The sequence below is a fragment of the Physeter macrocephalus genome, chromosome 3 (assembly GCF_002837175.3).
Source record: "Physeter macrocephalus isolate SW-GA chromosome 3, ASM283717v5, whole genome shotgun sequence".
NCBI classification, from domain to species: Eukaryota; Metazoa; Chordata; class Mammalia; order Artiodactyla; family Physeteridae; genus Physeter; species Physeter macrocephalus.
In genome coordinates, this window is record NC_041216.1 from 31,776,612 (window position 1) to 31,804,026 (window position 27,415).

The following is a 27,415-nucleotide window of genomic DNA, read 5'->3' on the forward strand; positions in this document are numbered from 1 at the left end:
CGCCCGCCCCAGGGGCCGCAGCGCCTCACGCGTCACTCCCAGCGACGGCGACGGCGCGCGTGACGTCACAGGAGCCGGCGCGACGCCTCACGCGTCGCTGGCGGCGACGGCGGCGGGGGCTTGTGACGTCAGGACGCCAACGCGGGGCGCCAGGAGGCTCCCGTGCCAAGCGCCGGCCTCGGCGCTCGCGCCCAAAGCAGCAGTGCGCTCGCCGGCCGGTCTGGCGCCCGGGGACCTGGGCCTCCCACCGTCCGCGGTCCAGCGCTCTGGGCCAGCGCTGGGAGGCCGCCGGGACGCCGAACACACGCCCGCGCCGCGCTTCCTGACGCGCTACGTCGCCGGCGCCGCCGCTTTCGCGTCATGACTTCCGGGCGCCGGGGCCGCCATCTTGCTCGCGCGGAAGCGGCCCGGCTGGGTGGGAGTCCCGAAGCGGGAGTCGCGGACCGTGCGGCCGCCGCCATGCCGTCGTCGCCGTTGCGGGTGGCGGTGGTGTGCTCGAGCAACCAGAACCGGAGCATGGAGGCGCACAACATCCTCAGGTAGTTGGGGCCTCCGCCCTGGCCCAGCGCGCCCCGCGGACGCCGGCCGACCGGCCGTCCCTCCGGCCTTCCCGGCCCGTGCTGGGCGGTTCCGGCTCCCGGCCCGTGCTGGGTGGCGGCAGCCGCGGTTCCCGGCCCCGGTTCTCCCTCACCCGTGCTGGGCGTCCCAGGTTCCCAGGCGGGCGGTGCGCGGCGGCTCCCGAAGGACGGCCGAGAGGCCTCGCCGCGTCCGGGCTCGTTGGCTCCAGGGCCGAGCGCAGCGAGGAATCGACAAAACTCGGTCCGCCGCGCGGTCCCCCACGTGTATTTAGCGTCGCGAAAAATTCACATTCTGAGGCGAAATGTTTCCGGGTCGCCGAAACCTCAAAGCTGCTAGTAAACCTGAAAGGCTGATGCTGTTTGCGTCTACTTCGTACGCACGTCTGTGTATCTGAAAATCATGGCCTCTGTAAAATGCTCAGCAGTGAGGCGGTAAGTTGCAAGACGAAGGTTAGGGTCCACGAGAGCGTAGGCCGGTTGTGTCCAGGGCGTGTCGCCTTTTTATCAAATATGGAAAACTTGCGCGACAGGATCTCAGGATAGAACAAGTCGTAAAAACACGGAAATGGTCTATTTTAACTTCATGCATTTGTGTATTTTCTTCTATCTACATTTTTCAAGTCTCATGCAAAAAAATCCTTTCTCCTCCCTTGGAAAATTTCCAGTCGATAATTTCTGAACCACACGTGAGTTTGGTTTCACGTTTCAGTGCTGATTCCCCTTTTGTGACCCTGGTGTTGTATATGTTTAATAAAAGTTTATTCCCGTTTGATAAATTTTTTATCGTTCAAAATCACTTTACAGAATGTGAAATTGACCCCTTGCATTACAGTTAAACTTTGGTGTACATGTCAACTTTGATAGTAAAAGTTGAAACTGCCTTTTCTTCCGAAGTTTCCTTATGTGGACATTACAGGACTACCATGCCTCGCTGCTTCTCCTACTACGGCAGTCAGCTTTGACTCTCCTGGGGAAATCAGAATTCTCCCTCGCCCCTCGTTTTTAATGAAGCTGGACGCACCAGGTGTCCACGATCTGCTAGTTATGAGTTTAATTCTTCCTAACATCTGCCACACTGTCTGCAGTATTCAGTTATTGTTGTTTTTTGGTCTAGTGTGATATGCTTGGAACCTAACAAACCAATGTGGAGGTCGTTTCTAAACTAGAATTTTTTAAACTGTAAAGTTGTTTTAAAATTGGAAAAGTGCAAGAATTACAGTGTGCTGGATCTGATCCCCAAACTGCATTTATCTGTTCAGAGTCGCCAAAAGTGGTAAATTTAAGGAAAAAATTGCAAGGTTCACGCTCCAGGAAAATTATTCAAGGAAAATAAAATTTAATGTCTTTAATTAGAATAACAAGTGATCTGGAGACCACCTCATTCTGCTGGGTCTGGCTGGTGATCCTTTATTTAAGCTCTTTTCTATCTGCATAACAAAGTTGGGGTGAAATCTTACAAAAGGAAATGTCTTTAAATTTCCTGTAGCAACTTTGTTAGTAAATCAGTTCCAAAGTCTTGCCTATCTGATAGCCCTGAGACAGTCACCGCAAGATTTAAGCCCTTGCTTAGTTCAAAGTAACTGGCACAGCCTTGGGTCTCCTGCGGAAATGAGGGTGCAGAAGAGCCCCCCAAATAATCACCAAGTAGGGAATGCTTGTGTACTTTTACCCATTTTATTGTCTTTCAAATTTACTCATGAGAAGAGTAGATTCAGAATGAGGGCAAAAGGAGGTAAGTTTAGGGTAACGTACATTATTTGTATCATGAATGTGAAGTTATTTTAGACATGAATCGTTAATTTTTAAAATGCTTATATTTGGGGGGTGTTTTCCTTTGTTAAAATGATAGTATTTGCTTGTTGCAAAAAATCTTCACTGTAGAAAATATAGAAGATGAAGAAGATAAGGATCACTACCATTTTGGGGTACATCCTTCTTTCTGGATGTTCTTGTGAATATACAGACACACACTTAAGGGAGATCAAAACACTGTTAGGTAATCTCTCCACAGAACGTGAACATAGTTTGATTTCAATATTCATTTCTGCTTTTATTTTTATATATTGGATTTGAACATATCTATTCATGTTGAGTAATAGCAGTGGTTACAAAACCATGGCCCAGTACTCCGAGCAATCCTGTGCAGCAGTCACTTTGGTAACCACTCCCCATAACAGGTGGTTGGTTTTCAGTTTTATAATGTCCACATCCTTGTGCCGTTTTAAGTATCTTCGTACACTTTTCTAGTTATTTCCTTGGCGTAAATTGCCGAGTCAAAAGGTAGACATATTTTACGTTTTCATACATTCTGCCAAACTGCCTTCCAGAAAAGTACCTATTTATAGAATTCCCATTTCCTCACAATATGGGCATTATTTACATCTTTTCATGCTGCTGGGGCAAAAGTATCTTGCCCTTTAGTTTTAAAATTGCTATTGAGGTTGAACAACTTTTTGTGTCGTTTTCACTTTTGAAAATTATTTATGGCTTTATCTCTATTTTGATAACTTACAGGGTTTAAAAGCATGTTTAAGAAATTTATATGATGGATTTTGTTAAAACTAGTAGAGCTTATAAAAGACTTAGAGACTTAGGCCTTGAAGATGATTGTGAAAAGCATTTAAAAATGGTACGATAAGGGGCTTCCCTTGCGGTCCAGTGGTTAAGACTCCGAGCTCCCAATGCAGGGGGCACAGGTTCAGTTCCTGGTGGGGGACCTAAGATCCCGCATGCTGCAGGGCATGGCCAAAAAAGAAAAAAAAAAGGTGTAAGTGAAAACAGGAAAATTGTGTATGCAGTTTGGTTACAACTAAATAAAACTATGCATAGGAAAACTTCTGAAATGAACTATCGTAAGGAATGTAGTTGATCAAACATGCATGCTAGGTCATTTATTAGTGAAACCCAATTTTATTTTTGCCCCCTTGAAAATCTGCTCAGGCTGTATTTTTCTGAGAAGTTGAATACAAGTGTTAATAATAATAAATGTTGGCATTTTCTAGAGCTAGTCATAATGTTCCCTGGGGTGATCACTTTTGATCTTTTGAGACTAAATTGAAATACTAGTCCTGGAGCCATTCAGGTTTTTTAAGGGGTGCAGGAAGACTAAGTTTCCACAGAGCCCCCTGTTCTTTGTACTCTGTGGATTAAGGTGTCCCTTTGGAGCCAATTAATTTACTTTTTTGTTCCAAACTCTCTCTTAGATGTCAAGGGGCCTGCTGATTTTTGGAAGCTGTTGTTTTTTGTTTTTGTTTTTGCTTTTTTGTGGTACGCGGGCCTGTCACTGCTGTGGCCTCTCCCACTGTGGAGCACAGTCTCCGGACATGTAGGCTCAGCGGCCATGGCTCAAGGGCCCAGCCGCTCCGTGGCATGTGGGATCTTCCCGGACCGGGGCACGAACCCGCGTCCCCTGCATCGGCAGGCGGACTCTCAACCACTGCGCCACCAGGGAAGCCCTGGAAGCTGTTTTTTTAATTGTAGCAATTCAAAACAGATTTTAAAGAAAGAGTTGCCTAAATTACTGTTTTCAGTCATAACTTCCTGGGCAGTTTGATTTTGGAAAGATGAGCAGAGAGGCTGCAGATGTGGAAGAAACAAGGTTAGAATCAGTCTCTTGAGCTCCTCTGTGCCAGGTGCTTTGCAAATGCCATCTGTTTTCATCCTCACAACTCTTGGGATGTGCACACGTACACAGGTGAGGAGATAATGCCCAGAGCAAGAAGCCCCAGCTCATGAGTGACAGCGAGGATCTGGATACAAGGGGCTCCAGTCCTGATGGAGGAGTGACAGAACTGAAGGGCTAAAACACGAGCTGGAGGAGGGTCCAGGCTGTGGGGAGTGCAGCAGTCAGCTGAGGTCCCGTGAGTCTGCGATTTGGGGTGGGGCGCTCAAGCCTTAATGTCATGAGTAGAGTATGTGGACCCCAGCCACACTGGGATGGAGGTACTCAGACATCCTCTCCCAGAGGGGACTGAGTCTCAGGGCTGTTGGCATCTGAACACAGGATCTGAGTGAGCCCAGGCAGCTTGACACAGCACTCTCCCAGACGGTGCTAAACTCTCCCTTTGTCTTGAACACATTTCCAGAAGCCTCTTGTCCTGAACCAGGGAGGGATTGTCCGCTATGCCCTGCGGCCCCTTTGGCTGCATTTTTGATACTTTGTTTCTGGGTACACTTGAAGAAGGTAAACTGGAAACTATCCGGGGAGATGGAAGATTTGAAATTGTGTGTATAAGGATAGAAGAGGTGCCTACAGGGGACACGTTTGCCATCATAGATTTTAAGGGACTCTGCATTGTTTTTTTGCTTTTTGTCTTCAGGAGGCAGAACTAAGACCAGAAGGATTGGTTGGAAGAAGGTAGATTTCTGTTTGGATGTGAACGTTGAGCCGAAACTGGGTAGACCAAGCATGGTATCAGTTCCAGCAGCTAAAACATTTTCCCCTGCCTTAAGGATCATCATCTCCAACCTTCTGTAGGTGAGAACAGGTCAAGCCCAGGGAAGATAGTTGAGCGGGTTCACCATGGTTAGTAGTGCTTAGCGCCGTGCTGGGGCTGGAACAGCTGAAGTACCAGATCTTGAGGACCTACTCTGCTGGCCCTGCACCCTGGGGAGGCCGACAGTGGCTGGCAGAGCAAGCTGGCCTGCGAGAAGCCAGAGTTGAGGAGGAGCAGGCCTGGAGCAGGGACATCTAAGCAGGGGCTCTTTTGGGGGCTAAACAAAGTGGCACGTTTGACAAGCTCCGTGCGTGGTGATCTCATGCTGAGAGGCCTTTTGGTTTCTTCTTGACCTTGTGGGAGGGTAAAGATAAACCCTAGAAAACATTGGGATGTGCTTAGGCCGACGTTTTACTAGTGGTGACATCAACTTTACTGGAATATTAACATTTCAGGAAGTTGATCTGCCCAGGCTTGTGGCTATACCACAGTGAAACTGCAGGCAGGCGTTAAAAGTGTGATGGTGCTTGAGCAGTTGATTTGTGTTGGGTAAACATGAGGTCATTGTGTAGCTAGAAACTGGGCTGATTAAGCAGTGGGCGATTTTACCTGTAGTAAAGGTGACTTGTGCTCATAAGCATGTTGTGTGCTACTCAGAGACAGGTCGTTCTTTCAGAAGGTTGGCAGTGGTCTAGTATTTCAGTCTTAGCTACAATAATGCTTTGAAATAGGTTAATAACCACACTATAGAAAATAGGGGAAAAAATGGCATAACCCGTACTGTCAATTTGGGTGTGTTCTTGATTGGTATTCATTTTAACTTTATTATTTTACCTCTAAGCATCAGGATAACAACTGAAACAATTCTGTTGCCCAAAATTCAACATTTTTTATGACACTGTAATCTATCTTTGCTATAACTTAACATTTCTGTATCTTAACGTGTAACGTAATTTCTATATCTTTCTGATAGATTTTTGATACCTATAAAGACAAGTTTGATAATATTTGTCTGGAAGATTTGTTTAACATACAAAATAATTGGCCCCTGAGACAAAGCCTTTTGGTGGTCAGCAATATTTTTACAGCACTCCGTCCTTTTATGTAAGAAACACATTGTCACTGTACATAGTCACACACAGGATGGGCTGTTTTGTCAGTTGCATGTGCTTAGAAGAAACAGGGCTTCTGTTGTTAACTAGGCTTTTTGCCACTTGTGAACATTTTGTTGGGGGAAGAACAAACTGGGTTCCTTTTTGTGTGTGTGGTTTACATTCTTCTGCCAGTAAATTTCTCTTTTGGGGTTTCATTTTATTTTTAAATATGCTTGAGTAACATTTCAGGCAGTTGGGGAGGGCAGCTGTGGCCCCCCTCCCCCAACAGTTTCTAGTAGGAGAGACCTCACCCAGCCTTTCAGAGACCCAGGAGGCATCCTCTTAGAAGCCCTGTTAGGGATCAGCCTGGTGGAAAATGGGCCCAGGTTATCTTTGGGGTGATTTACTTTTAGGGTTATGGACAGTGTTTCACTTGGACACCTAGCGCAAACCTCAGCCCCCGTTGTGACAGGAGGTGAGGGAAGGAGATTGTCCACCCGGGCAGTTCAGGCTCGCTGCCCCGGCAGGAGGCGGGGGCATGTGAGACCCTGTGCTGGGGCCTCTTGGGAACCCTGTGGGCAGCTTTTCAGTGGCACACCTGCCCTACCCCAACCTGGAACACCCTGGGGTCCTGTCTGGGGCCCACATCCGTCACGGGGTGCAGGATGTGTTGGGAGCCCCCAGGCGCCCTGTCTCCCATCACCCCCAGCCCCGCCCTGCAGCTTTGCCATCCCTGCGCGTCCCCCGTCCTGTGTCCTGGAGGGTTACCTACTTTGTTCCCACTCCCAGAGCATCTGAGGAGAGGGATTTAGGTCTGTTTCGATCACTGCTGAATCCCCAGCACATATAGTAAGCTCCAGAAAATACTGTTGGATCAAAAATGGAATGGCTGGGCTTCCCTGGTGGCGCAGTGGTTGAGAATCCGCCTGCTGATGCAGGGGACACGGGTTCATGCCCCGGTCCGGGAAGATCCCACATGCCGCGGAGCGGCCGGGCCCATGAGCCGTGGTTACTGAGCCTGTGCGTCTGGAGCCTGTGCTCCGCAACGGGAGAGGCCACAACAGTGAGAGGCCCGCGTACCACAAAAAAAAAAAAAAAAAAGGAATGGCTGACTTGCTACCAGTAGAAATGGTGGTGGTTTTTCAGTCTTAAAACTTTAGCCGTTGGGGATTTAACAGTCTCCCTTGCTGCTGCCTGGCTAAATTAAGGCTTATTCACTGTATATTTCATTAATGTATTTCAAGAGTAGTTGTGTTTGGGCTCATTTTAATAAATTTGAACTTAGGTTTAAGAGTTGGGCTCATGTAAATAAGTTCTTTAATTATGAGTAAGTATCTCAAAAGGAATGACCAGAAGGAAATGACTGAGATGTAGAAATACTGATTTTTTTAAAAAAAGTGATGGAGGAACTGTGTCTAAATAAATCTTTCACTTATTTTTGTTGGGAAGCATTTTGTTTTTCCCACTGTTCCCCCAAATGATTTTTGGGACCCCTTTTGGAGCAGGCTTCTTTAGGTAGCTAGCTGAGAAAAGTGGTCTCAACCGTGGTTTCTTATTCTGACCTGTAAAGGCACTATCTCTCACACATTTAACGTACTCATTATTTGGTTTCAAATGACTTGTTTTAAAGCATCCACCAGAAGTCAGGCCTTTAGGGCTGCCACCAAAAGACAGGCCTTTCTGCCAAGATCCTGTGGACAGATGCGTGGCCTTTGGAGACAGGCCCGGGGTGGCCCCAGGTGTGTGTTGAGCAGCTGCGTTCACGCAGCCACTGTGTCGCTTCCTGGCAAGGTCACACCTTGGGCTCCCTCTGCAGGGCCTGGACTCCGCTCCAAGCCCTCGGGGACCTTGCTTCTGTGGGTTAGGGTATTTCCATAGCACACGTTCCTCCCTCAAGAGCCTGCTCCCTCCAGGGTATTTTTGGGGTGGGGGTCTTGGCGCTACGGGGATAAACTCTCTGTTTCAGGCAGTTCTTGTGGCAAATCATGGAGCTAGCAAGACAGGCGTGACCCGCTGCTGCGTGACCCCCGCACGACTGTTGTCAAGGGGGCCTTCATCCCTGGCTTGTTGGTGCTTTGACAGAAAACATTTCTTTTATTGTACGTACCTGACCTGATGAGGAAACGGGTTGGGTGACGTGGTCGTTGGGCACCTGCTGGGGCCTGTGGGTGGGGGTGTCCCAGCCTCCCTCTCCCCGGGGCCCAGCGCTGCACGTAAACCGGGGCCGGGTTGGTTGTGGTCCGTTTACAGCTCTGGTGGCCATGGCCCCACTCACTCCTCAGTCTTGCCTGCTGTCCCCCGTGTTCTCCATCACAGTGACCTCTGGGGCCTGGTTGGGGGCACAGCTCGGGCCTTCCAGGGACAGAGGGACATGACTCGGCTTTTACCAGCTTCAGAGGACTCAGGCAAGGTGTTTGACCCAAACCGGATGAGAAGCGCTTTAAAAACTTGTGTTGGGGCTTCCCCGGTGGCGCAGTGGTTGAGAGTCCGCCTGCCGATGCAGGGGACGTGGGTTCGTGCCCCGGTCCGGGAAGATCCCACGTGCCGCGGAGCGGCTGGGCCCGTGAGCCATGGCCGCTGAGCCTGCGCATCTGGAGCCTGTGCTCCGCGATGGGAGAGGCCACAACAGTAAGAAGCCCGCGTACCGCCAAAAAAAAAAAAAAAAGTGTGTCCGCGAGGCTCTGTCGCGCCAGGCGCAGTGGCTGCACTCCTCGCGTCCCTTCCCGTTCTCACAGTGACAGCAAGTGACCTGTGGGTCCTTCCTGTCTTTTGTGGGAGGACAGTGACTCTCGGGCTGGGCTTCTAGAAGTGCCGTGTCTGGTGGGAGAGACCACGGGCCTTGCTCCACGGGCGCCGGGGGCCGAGTGAGGTTTCCTCCCTTATTTGTCCGCCTTTCAGCAGAGAGGGATCGGTGCCCACGAGGGATCGGTGCCCACGAGGGATCGGGGGAGCGGCGCCCGCAGACCTGGGCTTGCCCACGTGCTGGGACGTGTGTGCATGGACACGCTCGCTCCTCCGTGGGCCTGCAGATGCCTGCAGTGCCTTCTGCTCATGAGGACCAAAACCATCTCCAGATGTGACCAGACACCCCTGAGCTGCAGTAAAATATAGAAAAAAGCTTGAGGCAGTGACCGCGGCCGCCTCAGAGCCTGCGGGGCCGTGGGGCCGTGAGGAGAACGTCAGGGCTGGTGGGCCTGGGTCCTGCTCCCGAGTTGGCGGGCAGGGATGCGTCCACACGGACGTTTAGTGACGTATAAACACGAGGTTAGGATAAAAAGGCCGTTTCACGTAGACGGTTTGAACACTCCCAGTGTCGGCTTTCACCGCTTGTGAGTTTGAGGGAACATGGGGTCTGCAGCAGACCTGCTTGAGTGAGGATGGCGTTGGGCCCGCGGTGTGTGCGATGACCTTTCTTCCTTAGTGTGTGATTGTGGCTCGTGGTCGCTGCCTGCCAGGGAGGTTCCCTCTGTTTATTAGGGGACACTTGGCCACTCCCTTGTCTCTGGCCCTCGCAGCAGCGGCGCCTCAAGGTGGGAGGCCAGGGGCGTGTCCCTCTGCCTTGGGGCTCCCGGAGCCCCGTTCTTGGTCCTGGGAAGCCTGCAGCACGGCAGCCGGAAACCTGGACAAATGGTTTCCTTCTAGAGACTGGGACAGGAGTCAGATGACAAGACGTTCTGGGTGAAATCTTCCCTCTACCACGTGTCTGTCCTGTGGCCACCACAGCCATCCACCTCGTTCCCCTACTTTCCAGGATCCTTTGTCTTCTGTTTGGATTGGCTTCGTCTAGCTTTTGTGTAACGTGCTACAGGATTTTTTTAAAATTTGCAAATAAAATACTTAAAGTTAAGAATTGAGAAACATGTTCTTTGAGACCAACGAAGTTGTTCATATAGTCCATTTCCCATTTCATTTTCCTGTTTAGCATTTTGTGTCTCATTTAACCCAACTGTGATTCTCTGTCGTTTTGTGTCTTTCAGCAAACGAGGATTCAGCGTCCGGTCCTTTGGAACAGGAACTCACGTGAAGCTTCCAGGACCAGCACCCGACAAGCCAAACGTTTATGATTTCAAAACCACATATGACCAGATGTACAACGATCTCCTTAGGAAAGACAAAGAACTGCATCCCAGTGGTTGCCCTTTAACCCTGTGTGCTTGTCTTTGACAGGTGTCACCTGTGGGCACCACTCAGGGGCACCTGTGAGGCAGGGGACGCGGCGGCCCGTTTGAGGTGTGCGGGGTCATTGGGTTTCTGTTCTGGTGCTCACGGGACTGTCCAGAGGTTGGAGCCACTCGGGGCCGTGGGCTGCAGTCCACGTGGACACAGGCGGGGAAGGTTGTGATACGGTATTAGAGCAGCTTAGATGAGGAAGGTGGGACCCTGCCATCCGTGGCTTTGCACACTGCAGGTAGGTGTGCGCGTGGGTGTGCACTGGTTCCCGGGTGGCTGCCTCACACTCGTGCTCTTTCTGGAGGGTCAGCTCGTGAGAGGGCCACATTGGGTGCTGAAGGAAGCATGTTAGAAGCAGGGAATTTGAGAGGACCTGACTTCCTTTCAGGAAGAGACAAAACAGACTGTGTCTGCTTCCTAAGACTCACGGGAAAGAAAGGTATTTTAAAGCCAGATTCGTGTGAATGTGACCCCAGGCTGTGGATATTAAGATCGTCCTTGCCGGCCGGCTTTTGACCAGACACTTCACGGTCACCCCGGGCTGCTTTAAGTTCCTGGGACACCTCATGTTACTGTGAGTGATGGGTGGTTCTCAGGATGGAGACCAGACACATCCCAAACGAGAGGAGTATAGACACCGGGTGGAAAGCTTTCTTCACTTCGGCGTTCTTGCAATTGTGAATAAACTACGAACGTTCTCTGTACACCTGTAGATGAATTAGATAGCTGCAAGGGGCCCAGGAGGTCATTTCCAGCAACATGTACTGGACATTTGTGGTTGCTGCACGCTCCACCCCGTGCCCCCTCCTCCCCAGCTGCAAGGGAAACGTCGGGTGGGGGCATTGGGGCAGAAACACAGGTATTTCTCATCAGTGCCCCAGCCGGGCACTGATGCTGGGGGTCCAGGACTCACGCCCACCAGAACCAGCACCCCCCACCGCCCCATGCAGTCCCAAGGCCCTCCCGGGGGTGCGGGAGCCCCAAAAGACCCTGCAGCGCACCTTGCGCACACACTCCTTTCTCAGAAGGCGCAGACCACGTTAGGAACAGCTCTGCGTGCTGCCGGGGAGATGCCAGCTGTGTCCTGGCTCCGCATGGTGGTGCCGTGTGGTGAGAGCCGTCCTAACCTTGTGGAGAGGCACCAGCCATGTCCGCTCCCCTGGGAAAGCTGTGAACCAACTCCAGGCTTTTGGTTCTTGCACTGCAAAAACTCTGTGTCGATAAGCTTAACTTGAGACCCCATCTAGTGAGTTGGCCAGAAAGTTCGATCGGGCTTTTCTGTAGAATGTTACAGAAAAACCCGAAAGAACTTTTTGGCCAACCCGGTATTTTTGAAGATTACTGTTCAGTTAGCACCACTCGTTTTTTTGTGTGTGTGTGTGGTACGCTGGCCTCTCACTGTTGTGGCCTCTCCCGCTGCGGAGCGCAGGCTCCGGTCGCGCAGGCTCAGCGGCCATGGCTTACGGTCCCACCCGCTCCGCGGCATGTGGGATCTTCCCGGACCGGGGCACAAACCCGCGTCCCCTGCATCGGCAGGCGGACTCTCAACCACTGCACCACCAGGGAAGGCCACACCATTCGTTTTTTAAAGACTTAAACTCAACGAGAGAAACGAAAACAGATAATGCACTTGTCTGTACTCCCTTAATTATTATAAGTTAGGTCCTTTCACATCAGACCTATTTCTGGGAATGGACAGCATTTACACATTGTAGACCAAATCTGGAGGGATTTTGTGTTTGTCCCTGGTGGCTCTAAATGAAGGGGCAGAGCCCAGCCTCTCGGAACTCAGACTCTCCTCTTGGGGTGACTGTACAGGCCCGTGGTCTCCCCAGCAGCATCCAGTCCAGGGGATGGTTGTGCCTGCTGTCGGGGCCCTGTGTAGGGAAATTGCCTCCATAGACCCCCCCCGCCCGTTGGTTGCCCTTCACAAGCCTCTGGGAGGGACCCCTGTCGCTTTGCTGGCTTCACTTGGGTGGGATTTCTGCCTTCTGGGGGTGGTGGGAAGGGGCAAAACAGGGCTGTGTCTGGCACCATGCTCAGCTCTGCCTGAGTCAGCCCTTGGCCAGTAACAAAGGAGCATCTGCTGGCAGTGGGGGGGGGGAGTCCACTGGGATGCTGGCAGGATGCCAGGGGGTGGGAGGCCGGAGGTCTTGCCAACTTGGGCAGGGTTGGTGATCAGGTGTGTGGCAGGGAGCCCTGCATTTCCCCATGTGCTCAGGACACAGCAGACAAGAGCTAAAAACCTAAGTCTGTAGCATAGAATACCTGGGCATTTGCAGAAGTGGTGGCTTTTGTAACTACAGTGCAAAGATTAGGAAAATATTGTAAGATGAAACCCAAGGATAAAACAATATTCGGTAAATGTTTGAATTTTCAGGAGAGGGAAGATGCCCCTTGTTGGGCAGAGCCGGTAGTTGAGGCCAAGTGGCTGGCGGGGACAGATGGGCCCTGGAGACGTCTGTGGGCTTTGCCTGGGCACCGCTCTGCCCCCCGTGGGCTGGGGCCTGGGACCCTGTGGTTCTTGAGCCCTCAGTGAGTTCTGGTCTGTAGTCGTTAGTATCCAAGCAGTTTATTTGTTAATTATTTGGCTGTAAATAGGGGTTTTGCTTTTGGTTTTCTCGCCACAAGCAGGAGTGGGGTTGGGTTGAGAGGCTCTGGCCTTGATCCTGCAGTGACAGGTGTGGCCGCAGAGCACCTGCCCAGTGTCGCCCAGCCCTGTGAGGAGCTAGACAGCCTGGTGAGGTTTACGTTTCCCTCCCCCTGCGGGAATTGTCAACGATAGTGCAGGAAATCTGGGTTCACCTGACCCTCCCCAGACATGTAAGAGGGTCTTCTCTTCGGACACCTCGAAGGCGGGAGCTGTCCTTGACTGTGAGACAGTCTACCTGCTTCAAGTGCACGGCTCCACGGGGCCGCGGGGTTGTGCACCCAGCAGACTGTAGGATGTTTTCACCCCAAGAAGCCCCCTGGCAGCTGCTGGCCCAGTCCCCGCCTATGGCTCTGCCTCTTCTGGACGTTTCTGATCCACGGGTCGTACAACACGGGTCTTTAGGAGCTGGCTTCTGCCTGAAGTCCGAAACTGAGCTGTCCTTTTGTTGTGGTCGTCGTTGAGCTGTCCTCTTTACGTGTAAATGTTCCCATGGACCTTAAGTTTTTTCATCCCTTTGCCTTGGAGTCCTTTTGAATACAGAGCAGCTTCAAACTTGGTGTTCCGTTTGGGGGCTGTAGCATACCTCCTGTGTCAAGTTGGTGGAGGCTTCCAGATCTTTCCATTTTCTGCCTGAGCCGCTTTCCCCACCTAAGCTTCCTCCCGGGCTCTCCAGCATCGGTTGAGCAGAATCTGCGGCTGAACCTCAGCCTACTTGGAGCACTTTTGGGGGAAGATAAGTCATTTTCTTCTAAATGTAAGACTGGCCAACCTGTGACCTAAGGAACAGGGTCCCTGGGCCCAGTCACAGAGGAGGGGCCGCCAGGAAAGGTGAGGCTGGCAGTGTCCTCACGGCTCCAGGAGAGCTACCTTTCGTTGGTTTTGGATAATTGCTTTGTGAGTTACAAAACCACTTGTCTTAAAAAGCCAGTGAATGTGTGGCTGTAAATATAGTTCACGTGATTTTCAATACATGTGACCAGTTGCTCCCCAAACAGTGAGTTGAAGTGCAGATATAACCAACACTTGCCCAGATCCTGACTTTATCCTCGTAAGTGGAGGCTGCGCGTTGAACTTGTATCTAGCATACTTTCCTGCTTTCTCCTGTGGCTCTTTTGTAATTAAATACCTCTGGGGTTTAGATTGTTTTTTAACTATTTGTTTCTTCATTTTCAGTTTCTCAAATTCATTGTCTTTTAGGCCTTAGATTAATTTATGTATATACTCACTTCTTAATTGTGTAATTTTCGTTGTCTTGGGGTAAAAGTTAAAAATAAATGTGATTTCTAAGAGTATAAATCTCACAGCCTCCGGGCCTCCATCCTGGGTACGAGGTTAGTGGACCCAGCAGCTCCGTCCTGCTCAAGGCCCCTGGGCTTTTCCAGAACCTTGTTCTTGGGGTCTCATCAGACCCTCCTCACCTTCTCGTGCTGCACTCAGTGGCGTGGGGTGGCTGCCCGGCCCCCGGCCCTGCCCTGAGGACGCTTCCTGCACTTCAAGTCCAAGCCCCCTGGGCTCCCACCCTCAGCGTGTCCTGCCTGACCCCCGTCGCGGACGGTCCCTGGTCACCCTCACTGGCCCTGTGCGTGCCTGGCGTGAGCTCGCCTATCTGAACCCACCTCATTTCACCCTGGTTGGCAGCTGTGGTTTCAAGTGGTTACTGAAAACAGTGTCTGTTTAACATACAAGTGTGTTCCTTAGCCAGACACTGATTCCCAGGGAAACTCTGATCTAGTTTTACTGATACTTAAGCTTTTGGATTTTAGAAAAGCACTCAGGCTTAAAATAAAAATTAAGGCCTTCAGGTATTTCAGATGAGGCCGGAAGAGAAGCTTGCATGTCTGACAGGCGTTGCCCCGAGTCGAGCAGCTGGCTGCCCGAGGTGCCTGCGAGGTCCCTCCTGAGGCGACAGCAGGGCAGGTCGGGCCCGGTCGCCACAGCATGCGGCAGGTGGGGTGCGGACGTGGCATGTAGCTGGTGGGTGATGCCGCAGCCTGCGCTGGTGGGTTCACTTTGACTGGGGACCGGGGCGGTGAGGCCACCACAGACCCCGCCAGAGCTCCTGCCGCCAGCCTCAGGAGCGGTGGGGCCTCGTGACAGCTTGTGAATCGGCTCTTCATGTTCGAGGGTCCCAGCAGTGGCCCCAACCCTTTGAGAGTATTTCAAGCCTAAAGTTGTTTGCTTTCGGCCTTGCTCACACCCAGGTGTGCTGAGGGCACCCCTCCCACGGCTGGTGGCTGAGTGTATTCTCGTGACCACGCACAGCAGCTGCAGCGCCACCCACCCGCCCGCCAGCCTGCTCTTGAAGCCCTGGCCTCGTCCCCTGGCTCCAGGGAGGAAGGGGCCCGATTCAGAGCCGTGGGGGGCTGCAGTTGGGCCCCTGTACTGCCCCTGCCCCTTGGCTCGAGGGAGACCTCTTGCATCCGTGCTGCTTAGCGCTTTGCCCTGAAAACACAGACTGGGTGCCTTGGAGGGGAGGGTGTCTCCATCCATCACAGGTGAGGGGTTGTCAGGGTTCCCTGGGTGGGGGGCAGCAGTCAGCCTCTGGCCCCCTCCCGTTGGCACCTGGCATGTGTCTGGAGTCTGAATTCGAGGTGGAATTCAGAGGGCTGGAGGGCTGGCCGCCGGTGGGAATCTGGGTGAGCTGTGACAGCTCCGAGGGCGGGGCCGGTGAGCATCAGGAATGCGCTGCCCCCGCCTCAGGGCAGGGCTTGTGAGGAGGTGTGGGAGTGGGCTGGGCGGGCCTTGCCGCGGGCGGGCGGGTGGGTCTGGCTGCCAGCACCGCGTGGGTATGGCTTTCCCCCTGGCCCTGAACCCTGACGGGGTCCAGCCGCGTCCACCTCGGCACTGACCTCTCCTCGTGTGGATGGGGACTGAAGGAGTGAGTACACCGGCGGCCTCGTGCCCAAGCTGTGTCGCCAGCAGGTGCCCCAGGCTCCGGCCCCCGAGATGCCTCATCCACGTGTGAACCTGCACCTTCCCGATGCCGTCCTCTAAAGCGAAGGACTTGAGCAGTGCGTCTTTGGGGACACACATCCTGGAAACTAGAGAAGCACTGTCATGGGGTCTTCAGGGAGGGTCTGGGTCGCACGTCCATGTTTGAGGGCAGGGCCTCTCCCTGGCACGGGGTTGGGCTCGAGGAATCTGGCCCCAAAGTTCCGTCTCCGCGGACACTTCGTGGAGCATCTCCCCGGCCCGTGGGTGTCACCTGTAAGCTTTTGAACTCCGCCGTCGGCCTTTCCCTGGCTCGTGTGCAGGAGCGCAGCCACCCCGTCCCAGCCCCATCAGGACAGGCAGGGCGTCACCGTGACCACCAGAATAAGAACGGACAGTCTGTCAGGACAGGCTCCGCCGGGCCGTGTCGGCCAGCCCTTGGCGCATCCCGGGTGCCAGGGACACGCGGCGGTGCTGCTCCTCTCGGCTGCTTCCTGCTTGGGAGGCTCGCGGCCCTTCCTTCCTCTGCCGCTGTGTTTCTCAGGGGCCTCGACCCTGGCTGCTCCCTGTGGGGACCCTTAAGAATCCGCCTGCTAATGCAGGGGAATCTCCACCTGGAGATTCTTAACCCTGCTGGGCACAGGTGGGTTGGTTTGCAGTGACCACTGGCCTCTTGGACCAGCCCCCCACCCTCCCTCCATCTTAGCCAGACGGTTTGGTTTCTTGTGCAAACGGTGTGGTCTCGAGAACGCCAAACTTGGTCAGGGCTCGGCAGGGAGCACCGGGGGTCATCCAGGGCTGTCTGGGTCGGTGGCCACCCTGGGCTTGGTGCTGTTCCTGCTTACATCACTCAGTAAGTGGAATTTCAGCGAGGACAGGGGTCATTTTATTTTTCCTTGAACTCACAGTGTTTGGGGTGGATCTCGGGCGCTGCTGGGAGGTGGGCGGTGGGCGGCCAGGAGATCGGCACCCAGAGCATCACCACGTCGTTCCCCCACCACACACACACACACACACACACACACACACACACACACACACACACACCCGCCACACAGACACACACACACACACCCGCCACACACACACCCGCCACACAGACACACACACACCCGCCACACACACACCCGCCACACACACACACACACACACCCGCCACACACACACACACACACACACACACACACACCCGCCGCCCTGTGATGTTTGGGATTTAGTCTGTTTTGAACCATTTATGTAGAAGTGATTTGGTATTTGCAGACTAATTCATGATCTCTGAGGGGTTTTTCTCAAAAAGTAAGTTAATTTTCACTAAAATGCTCCAGCCTAGGACTCAGGTTTTCTCTTTTGTTTTGAGGTTAAAATTTTTATGATGTCACACAGCTGGAGGGTAGGTAGGTGTCTATTTGAAACAAAACACTAAGGCTAAAGATATTTTTCCCATTGCATTTTTATTTATCTAGCCAATTTATTTAAAAATTTTTTTCTTGAGCCTCCTCTCAAATTTAAATAAATGTAGCATTTTACCCTATTTGGACAAGTAGTCTACCACTTTTATTTATTTATTTTTAAAAATAAATTTATTTATTATTTTTGGCTGCGTTGGGTCTTCGTTGCTACACGCGGGCTTTCTCTGGTTGCGGCGAGCAGGGGCTACTCTTCGTTGCGGTGCGTGGGCTTCTCATTGCAGTGGCTTCTCTTGTTGCGGAGCATGGGCTCTAGGCACGCAGGCTTCAGTAGTTGTGGCACACGGGCTCAGTAGTTGTGGTTCGCGGGCTCTATAGAGCGCAGGCTCAGTAGTTGTGGCGCACAGGCTTAGTTGCTCCGCGGCACGTGGGATCTTCCTGGACCAGGGCTCAAACCCGTGTCCCCTGCATTGGCAGGCGGATTCTTAACCACTGCGCCACCAGGGAAGCCCCACTTGTATTATTTAAAGTCTGCTAAAGCCTCACCTGGTTAGACGGTGTTGTCTGTCTCTGCCATCTGTCCCCTTCAGGCTGACTTAGGTGGCTTCCGAGGTTGGGTTTCTGAGGAGGAGACGTTGGACTGGAGGGTTGCAGAGTCTGCTTTCTGGCTGTCACTGTTTTGTTTTGTTTCTAACACCATTGTGCAGGGAGTGTTTCCTTTGAAGAAGAGGGATGGCGGGGTCTCACCTCCCAGGCCCCAGGCCCCGTGCAGAAGAGTCCGGGCGAGCAGAGCCCCTAGGATGCTGTGCCCGTCCCGGGAGGGCTGGTGGAGGGGCCCTGGTTGATCAGATGGGTGAGTGTTCCTCGCCTGCCGGCCCAGGCTGTGTTCTTGGCGGGGGTGGGGGGTGGGGGGTGGGGGGCGGCAGCTGCCCTCCGGGGGGCTCCACACGACCGGGACGTGCTCTGGAAGCCGGGCCTGTGACTAGTGTGTGTAAAACATGATTACGGATGAAACGTATTTGCTACTTCCCAGTTCACTTTTTGCTGACTTTGGCCCAACCAAAGCGACCTCGCTGCTGCGTTGCAGTCTGGGGAGTTGTAGTCGCTCCTCTGCTTCGGTCTGTCCTGCCCTTTCCTGGCTGCCTGTGGCCCTGCTCGCCCGGCCCCGGCCCCACGGGCGGTTCACGAGAGACAGGCTTCTGGCCCCTGTGGGCCTCAGGCCGTTTGGAGCACCCTCTCTGCATGTGCTGCTCGAGAGGTTTCTTTTTCTGATTTTCATCATTCTTTTCCTCCGTGATACCTGTTCCCAAAAACAGCTCAGTTATGCATCCCGTGGCTCCCTGCGCTGTCCTCCGGGGCGTCCTTTGTGCAGCATGCATGTCTGCGGCACCCAGTTTGTTCTTAAGTTTTCTGTCTGGGGATGTGGCCGCTTCACAGACACGAGGTTGTCACCCGTCCTGCCTCCCCCAGTGGCCAGTGACTGTGCTTCTTGGGCTTGTGCTTTTCACGAGGCCTTATGAGGCTAATGGCTCTGACACAAAACCCTGGGGGTGTGGTGACAGCAGACTGCTGGCGGCACCGGGGAGGCATGGGTGAGGGCTGGACCCGTGCAGCCGTGCTTGGTGCCCATCTGAAATGAAGGTGGCAAGGTGGTCGTTAGGTAGTGAGGCTAAAATTTGAGCAAAATGATTAGATCTTGTTCCCAAGATGGGGTGGGAGGCCCGTTTCCCTGCAGAGCTGCGCATCCGCTCCGTGCCCAGGAGGCTTCATGTGCAGGGAGGGGGCTCCTGGCTGCCTCCCCCTCCACCGGGACGGGCACCCCAGAGGGAAGCCCCACAGGTGGGCAGGGCTCTGAGTGGAGTCTTGAATCCAGCAGAGAAGAGCGCAGGGCCGCTGACCAGGGGTCCAGACTCCTGGATTTGGAGTTGGGAGGTCACCGTGGGCTTCCACAGGCACGAGGTCCTGCTTACCTTGGTGCTGTGCTTGGCCCGTTGGGTTTGCAGAAGCCCCAGCTCTTGCCCGTGGCTGGCCAGTGGTCACCCGTCCAGGCCACCGAGTGCCTGAGCTCCGCCAGCCGGGGGCTGGTCCTTGTCTTCGAGGACCTTCCCCCAGAGGCACTTGGGCCCCTCTGTGAGGGGTTTTGCATCTCCTGTTTCAGTTGGATCAAGCTCAGAACTGGAAGTAGAATTAGGTTGGAGGATGCCTGGGACGAGCGTGTTCTGGGGGCACAGCCCACCTGGCCAGCCCCAGCCATGGGATTTGGGTTCACACCCCAGGCTGAGCCTCGAAGCGGGAAACGCCTGGTGCCGCTTGGGGGCAGGGGTGCTGATGCTGATGGATCAGAACGTGCTTGGGCTCCGTTTGGTCAGCATCCGAGGAACAGCTCGGACGAGGGCATCCTCTCTCGGTGAAGCACACACCGCAACGGTCAGCCAGGCCCTGCCCGAGCCGCCCCCTGCCCGCTCCATTCCCAGAGCCCCGGTGCGGGGGCAGAGCCGGGCTCCCCGGCCTGGCTGTTGGGAGACAACCACGGGTGGTGGCGGCCGGTGGGCCTGGGAGGCCACTTGCCGGAAGCGCCTTCCCGCCAGGGCTCAGCTGGCACTGCCCCTGGCCCCCTCGCCCTCCTCCTCGGGGTTCTTACTCCACCTGGAGATCCTGCTCCTGTTCTCGGTGTTCCGAGGCTGTCTCTTCCCAGCTTTGTCTCCATCACGTGCGCTGGGTGATGTTTGTGGGCGACCAGGCTGAGCTGTCTCACCTCCGACCCTGGGAAGGGAAGCGCTTCTGTCCCTGGGGGAGAGGAAGCCTGGCCGGTCCTCAGCAGAGGCCTGGTCCCTGGGCTGGGCGGGGACGTGGGGGCGTGGGCTCCACTGTTAAACCTCCGAGGGAGCGTCTGACCCCGTATGTGGCTTCTGTCGGCGCCTCGCCCCTGCCCTGGAATCGGCCCATCCGTCTCCTCACTGGTCTGGCCCCAGCCTCTGCCCTCAGCCACCCTCCTTCACAGGGGGCATCTCTTCTTTGACCCCAGGTTCCCAGCGTGGGCTCTGCGCACCGGGCCCTGCTCTGTGCCAGCCTGGCCCCGTCTGCCCACCTCCCGGGCCCTCCTGTCCGATGGGAAGCAGAGCCGCATCCCCGCCGAATCCCCCCACACGGCTGGGCTGGGGCAGCAGGAGGAATGATGTGCTCGCGCTCCGAGGGCTCGGGAAGGCGTTGCCTTGGGCGCCCGGAAGTCACGTCCACCAGACGCACTGTCAGGCCTGTATCTCTCAGCATCACTGTTGAGACAGAAGCGTTCAGCTGAACCTGTTTTCCGTGCTGCACACACGTATGTAGGATGAACTCGTGGCTGGGGGCTAAACCTCACATCTGAGAAGTTGCCTTGAACTAGAGCAGACTGGAGCCCTCGGGCACCCAGGTCAGGGCAGGTTCTGCCATCCCGGGCGGGCAGCCTCCAGGCCCAGGTGCTGGCTCGAGGCCGGGCTGTGGTCCCTGTGGGTGCATCTCAGACCCTCCGGTATGTTTGCCTTTTGCCCTTGCACTTTGGACACGCGCCCCCTGTGCCTGCTGTGCTCCCCTCAGGACAGTCCCTGGGCCCACATCCTGAATCTGAGTGCTCCCCGTGGGGTCGCTCCAGCCGGCTTGCCGGTGCCCATGTAGCAGTTTCGAGAGCACGTGCTCTCCGCCCACAGGGTCTGCATCGTTTGATGGGTAGGACCCCAGAGTGTCTGAGAACGATCCTTTGTTGTTGTACTCCCTGTGGCAGCAGACAGAACCTCTCGTCTTTCTGGGGCCCCCACCCTCGAGGAGCTGCATATCTGCACCGCAGAGGAGGTGCCCACGCCGCCCTGCATCTGTCCCAGGTGAGAGGGGGAGACCCGCCCTCTGAAGGTGCAGCGGCTCCAGGCGTGAGCTGGGGCGCACAGCCGCAGCCCAGGAGGCGTGGAGCAGGGGCCCAGACACCGCGTTCTCTGCCTGCACCCACCGGGGCCTCCGTCCGCCTGGGTTGGGCTCTTGAGCTAGCTTTCCCCGCCTGGGGGGTTTATTTCTGACAAGCATGTGAGCTCAAAGGGAGGCCCCAGCCAGCTCTCCCTCCCTCGAGGAGGCTTCCTGCCTCGGCAGGTCGGCTGGCCCTTTACCCACTGTGGTCAGCCAGGCCTGCTGCTGCCTCTGGGCCCAAGGTCGCTGTTGGCTGCGGGAGCACCCGTGTGGGGTGGGAGTGGTTCTAAGGACCTAACGTGTCCTTCCCACCTGGCAGGGCCCCGGGGGCGGTCCTGGCTGTCCGGCTCCCTTGCAGCTCCGGTCCACGGGCTCGGCCTTGATGGGTTCGGTGCAGATGCCTCAAGTGGCCGGGGCCCTGCTGCCTCGGCCCCTGCAGGTCGTGGCTCAGCCAGGAGTGCTCGGCCCCTGAGTCTGCAGCATCCCAACCTCCGTGGGGTGAGCACGCTCCCCGCCTCCCTCCCTGCCTCCCTCTGTGCACAGAGCGTGGGCCTTCCCTCAGAAGCCAGACCCTAATGAAGGCTTTGTCTTGGTGGCAGACAACTGTCTCCATCTTGATCCCCGCTTTTCCTGTCTCACCGCGGTGTGAGGCGGGAGTTCAGGCAGGTCCCTGGGAATCCAGTGTTTCTCGGTTTCATCCTCAAGGACCCACCCCCTCCGCACCCAGCATGCGCTGTCCTTGGTCCTGCCTGGCACGGCCTGGGCCCTGCGTCTCCGGGATTTGCCAGAAAATAGTCTCAAAAGGTCCCTGTCACTCCTTCCTTGTTACACTGATGAAGGTGAGGCTTTGATCTCTGAACTAGGCCTTTTGTCCTCAGTTACGTGCAGCTGAGTTTCATCTGTTACATCATCTATGTGCATAATTGAGGGTCAAGGAAAGAAGGAAGGGGCTTTGCAAGACTGCTGGGGACCCTGAGGAGCCCCCCGAGCACCCGGTGGCCTCCCCTCCTAGGGGGCCGTCACCATGAGCCTTGGTGTCACCTGAAGCCGGGCCGTCTGGGTGGCCAGTCTCGGAGCCACTGTGGGAGTGCAGGGAGCCTCCACCGCCAGCCCTGCACCACGCGGGGCCTCCCCGGCCCGTGTCTTTCTGCTGGACGTGGATGCCAGGCGTCCGAAGGACTGGGTTCTGGGAAGATCTAGATATAGCAGCGCAGCCACTGTGGGCAGCCAGGCGGTGGCAGAGCCAGCCCAGGGACGCCGGCCGGCGCGAGGGCCGTGGCTACTACGCTTGCCTAAAGATGGCAAAAGAACCAAAAAGGCCCCCCAGCCCCAGTCAGATGTCTTTCCAAGTGACAGCCCTTAATTAAATGTATTTTAAAAGCTGCTTTCACCATCCAAGAAGGTAGGAAATGTATTTTGAGTAATACGAGCTTATTGAAATAAACTCTCATAACTTAAAATCTGGGAAGGACAGTAAATGTATCCCTCAAGTGTTCCTAAATCAGCTCGTCTGCGTCCCTGAGCAGAGTGGGCAACATGCTTGTTCCAAACTATCCGGAATGACCCTTAGAGACCACGGGCTTCGTCTTTGGGGCAGTGAGCCCTCTCCTGGGGCCGAGGACACAGCCATCGGGGTTGGGGGTGGGGGTGGGGTCCTGTCTGGAGGGTCCCAGAGGAGGCACTTCCAGCTCAGGGCCGCCTGCGTGGCCCAGACCTTGACTGCGGGACCTGTGTGGCCCATCCGAGCTCCGAGGGACTCGGCCCTTCCAGGTCCTGGGCCTGGGCTCCCTTCACTGCTCTCAGTTCACCCAAGCCTTCTCCCTCTTGGACACACTCTTCGTGTCCGTCCTTGGGTGGGCTTCCGGATTTCCTCACTGCCATGCTGAGCCAGGCTTGGGGTTGGGTTTCCAGGTTAGCTCTGTCTTTGCCGAAGGGCTTGGGTTCAGCATGAGCGTTTACCAAGACGCTGCAGGATGAAAAAGGCCATCAGTGACTTCCTGGCGGCCCAGTGGTTAAGACTCTGAGCTTCCACTGCAGGGCTTGCAGCTTCGGTCCCTGGTCGGGGAAACACGGACCTGGGAGAAGGCTGCAGACACTAGGTCTGCTTTCTGGAGAGGCGTGGGTCCGAGGGCAGCCGGTAGGCTGGGCTGGGGGCGAGCGCCCTCACCTGACTTGTCTCCTGCGGGATGGGGGATCGCGGCCCCGCCTGCCCCCACGTGCCTCCGCGCCTCCGTCGCCCTGATGCTCCTGCTGGGGGGGGTGGGGGTGGGGGCGGGGTGGCTGCACCTACGCCGACGCTGGGGGTGGGCGGGGCCTTTATCCAGAGTTCCTTAACTCGGGCACTCAGCTACACGCAGAACGGCATTTTACACATGCTGGACAGAAATAAGAGGATCAAGCCCCGGCCAGAAAGGTTCCAGAACTGCAAAGATCTGTTTGATCTGATCCTCACCTGTGAAGAGCGGGTGTACGACCAGGTGGTGGAAGGTAAGCGCAGCAGCTCCAGCGCCCGGCCCTGCGCCGTGCCCTCTGTCCTGCTGTGCGTCCAGCGCCTCCGAGGCAGCCGGGCCGTCCTGTGCGTGGTGTCTGTTCCTGGCCCAGGGCTGGAGAAGGGTTCCTGGCGCGTCTGTGGGCTCCGGCAGGCAGGGGAAGTCGGGCAAGGCCACGGAGAGGTGGACAGAGGGCCCCTGACCTGTGTGGGCCCCGGGCGGGGGGTGGGGGCAGGAGATGGTGGCCTTTGGGCTGATCGTGTTCACCAGGGCAAAACCGTGCTGGCCCACAGCATAGTGCGGGTTTAGGGCCTCCGTGGCACAGAAGGAGCACGTGTGGTGCGGAGGGACGGGGACCTGGTGCTTTGTGAGGGTGCTGTCAGCTGCTCTCCGCGGGACAGGCTGGGGTTTGCGGGTGTGACCAGGTGGCCTGGGGTCCAGCTTCATGAGCACAAGCTTTCCTGCGGCCCCAGCTGTGCTCAGCGTGAGGCTCCTCCCCGGGTGGGGGGGAGGGAGCGCTCGGCCTGGTCAGATGCTCTGATGTTGTTCCTTAACTGTATCCCCGAAGGCCGGGGAAGGCTGGGCAGCGCACAGCCTCCTGCGCTCTGTTCTGAGGCCTCTGACTTCCATCCTCTTGTCACGGTCAGATCTGAATTCCAGGGAGCAGGAGACCTGTCAGCCTGTGCATGTGATCAACGTGGACATCCAGGACAACCACGAGGAGGCCACCCTGGGGGCGTTCCTCATCTGTGAGCTCTGCCAGTGCGTGAGTATCGGGCCCTGGGCGGGCCTGCGTCCTGCACACAAGGGCTTCAGCGTGAACGTGACGAGCACACCGCTCGGTTCACGGTCTGCTTGTTGCCAAATGTTAAAACCCATAAATGCAGAGGTGCCCACAGGTGAGAGTCACCGAGTCAGCTTTGGTTAAAGAATCCACCTTAGAGCGTTTTACGTTGATTGCAGTGGCGAGTGACCTGCCCGGGTCTGGCTTCTGTGGAGATGGCTCCCAGGACTTAGGCCCCCTGCCAAGACCCCAAACAGCTAGAGGAGCCCGGGAGCCCCCAGAGATGGCGTCAAAGGGCTCTGGTCCTCTTCTGCCCCCGCACTTCTCATTCCACACGTCCAGCCCTCCCCGAGTGGCCCTGGGCACCTTCCCTTGTGCAGGAAACCCCAAGAGCTTTTGCAGCCACTGTGCAGCTGTGCTCAGAGCCAAACATTTTCTCTTAGATGTGACAAAAGGACCTACCCAACTCATATGTCTTGTCATATCTTTGGCCTGTGGCTTCTGCATTTAGGCCAACTAACTGTGAGTGATAGAAAAATGAAGAAAACAAGAGGCTTAACCAAGAAGTCTGGAGACAGGCAGGCCTGGACGGGTTTGCTGTGTGAGGGGCCCAGGCCCCTGCTCTCTTCTTACTTTGCCCAGCACAGCTTCTGTTCCCAAGGTGTCTCATGGTCCAAGGTGGCTGCTGAAGCGCCAGCAGTTGTTCCCATGATCTGGCCATCATGCAAAAGACAGGGCTGAAGGGGATGACACGTCCCAGAAATAGCACACGTGGGTCCGGCTGGCGAGAGCTTGCAGAGGAGAGGCGCTGCTCACAGGCCCAGACTGGGGGCAACGAGGTGCCTCGGCCGCAAGCCAGCCCCTGCCAGGACAGGGGGGCTGAGGAGCCGGCCCCGGACCACCCTGGGGCTGTCCCCTGGCAGGGCCGCCTCCTTCCAGGGCAGTGGTTCTCCACCGGGGGACATCTAACCACACACACGGTGGGCCTCACGGCCAGGGGAGATGCTGGTGGCAGCTGGCGGGTAGGGGCCACAGGTGCTCCGCCCCCTACAGCGCACGGGCCGGCCCCTGGGCTTCCTCGCTGGCTGACTGCGGGCCCGCGACGGTACCGTCTGGGTCGGGTCTGCCCATTTTCAGGGGGGGGGACGGTGCAGGTGGCAAGCGTCTGCAGTGCGCGTATGTGTGGCATCTGAGGCCACCCTCCCTGCTGCAGCTGCTCGGTGTCGCGTCCCTGTCCGGCTCCCCTCGGCCCCGCCCCCCACGCGCACGGGGCGGCACCAGGCCGGGGGGGTGGGGTGGGGCTGCCTGTTGGGGGCGGGCTGCTCAGGGCGGCTCTCCTGTGGCTCCAGATCCAGCACACGGAGGACATGGAGAACGAGATTGACGAGCTGCTGCAGGAGTTTGAGGAGAAGAGCGGCAGGACCTTCCTGCACACCGTCTGCTTCTACTGATGGCCCGCCGCCCGCCTGGAGCCATCTTGCCGAGCTTCCTTTTGTTAATACTTCTTCCTTCCTGATATTTGTTTTTACCTTTAGGTATTCTGCCGGTGGACGGTAGCAGTGCCCAAATAAACTGTACATATGAAATGAGAAGATATACATAAATGCCAGATTACAATCAAGTTTTTCCCATCCCACTTGTACTTATGAGTGGGATATTGATTATACTATTTTTTTCTTTAACCAAAAGAGAAAAAAACGGTTGATAGCACATTCCCCCGCCAATCTGCCTCTCACTGAGCGCCCCTTTCTCGTCTCCCCTAACCGGCTGCGATGTACAAATCCCTGAATAAAGCAACAGGCTGTACCTTTTGGGAAAGAACCTGCCATTGTCTAATCAGTAGATGTTGCTGGTCGTCCTGGCTTCATCCAGAGTACCCTGCCTGGCCTGGCCCTCCCGTCAGGGTCCTCAGAGGGCAGTCCGGGCCTGTGGGTCAAGCTGAGCTCTCTAGCACCACCCCGAGGGCCTCCCGTGCCTCCCGTCCACTGGGACTCTGGAGGAATGTGGCACCTGCTCCCTGGGCGGGGACAGCTCATGCCTGGTGACCTCTCCTGGTTTCCGCAGCCACGGAAGATCTCAGGGCCCCCGTGGGGAACTGTGGGGACTCCTCTGTGGGCAGTGCTGTCCCCCGGCCTGTGGATGATGGGCTGGCTCAGTGACCCCTCCTCAGCCCCCAGCAACATGGGGCAGCCACATCAGGGCCACGACCCGGGCCTCTGGGCTTCGTGGCCCACCCCTGAGGAGAGCTGGGGCTGAGGCTGGCCCTGCCCCCGCAGTGGGGGATCCTTCAGCCTTCGTTGGGCCCCGTCCTTGCGCCGTGTGGCCATGGCTCCGGAGTGACCTCCCTGGCAGCGGCCCTGCGGCCCCTCCACTAAAGGCAGCCTCTCGCCGTAGGAGGCTGGGCGCTGACCAGTCTGCCCGCAGCCCCTCACCCGGCGACCCCGGGCGGGCGGGGAGGAGGGGCCTCCAGCTGCGAAGTGGGGAGGAGGAGAGCGGAAGGAAGCCCGGGGCCTCTCCGGGATCGCCCCGGCGGGTCGGGACGGGACGCGGCCCGTGGTCCAGAGGCGCTGGGCAGGCAGCCAGGGCCGGCACTGGCCAGATGGGGGCGAGCGGGCCCTGCGGCCTCCGGGGAGGGGTCCGGCCGGCGTCGCGGGGGCGAGCGGCCGCGGGCGGCGAGGTCCCTCCCGGGAGGCGGGCGCGGGGGAGGCCGCGGGGGGAGGGGGCCGGAGCCGCGCCGCGCGCAGGGCGGGAGGCAGAGCCGAGGGCGGAGCGGAGCGCGGCGGGCGCGGCGAGCGCGCGGGCCGGGCGGCCGAGGACCCCGGGAGCGCCGCGTCCCCTGCCCCGCGCCGGCCCCGCGCCTCCTCCCCGGCCGGCGGCGGTGGGTGCGCGGCGGGCTGACCTCTGCAGAGGCGGCGGGGGCTCAGCATCGGGCCGGGGCCGG

At 56.3% G+C, this 27,415-nt stretch overlaps 2 protein-coding genes and 1 long non-coding RNA gene across 3 annotated transcripts; 2 read left to right on the forward strand and 1 right to left on the reverse strand.

Annotated features, from left to right (window-relative positions):
* Nucleotides 1-219: 219 nt before the first annotated feature.
* Nucleotides 220-26,157, forward strand: SSU72 (SSU72 homolog, RNA polymerase II CTD phosphatase). Its single transcript, XM_007129130.4, has 5 exons — nucleotides 220-539; nucleotides 10,086-10,229; nucleotides 23,549-23,688; nucleotides 24,338-24,456; nucleotides 25,824-26,157. Exons 1-5 carry the CDS (start codon nucleotides 361-363, stop codon nucleotides 25,923-25,925), a joined length of 684 nt encoding a protein of 227 aa, XP_007129192.1. The 5' UTR covers nucleotides 220-360; the 3' UTR covers nucleotides 25,926-26,157.
* On the forward strand, nucleotides 10,236-22,799 carry LOC114485965 (uncharacterized). Its single transcript, XR_003679222.2, has 3 exons — nucleotides 10,236-10,338; nucleotides 20,294-20,590; nucleotides 21,032-22,799. It is a non-coding gene; the product is annotated as an uncharacterized lncRNA (long non-coding RNA).
* A 512-nt stretch (nucleotides 26,158-26,669) lies between the features above and the next one.
* On the reverse strand, nucleotides 26,670-27,401 carry LOC112065323 (proline-rich protein 2-like). Its single transcript, XM_024125641.1, has one exon. It carries the CDS (start codon nucleotides 27,399-27,401, stop codon nucleotides 26,670-26,672), a length of 732 nt encoding a protein of 243 aa, XP_023981409.1.
* Nucleotides 27,402-27,415: the final 14 nt, after the last annotated feature.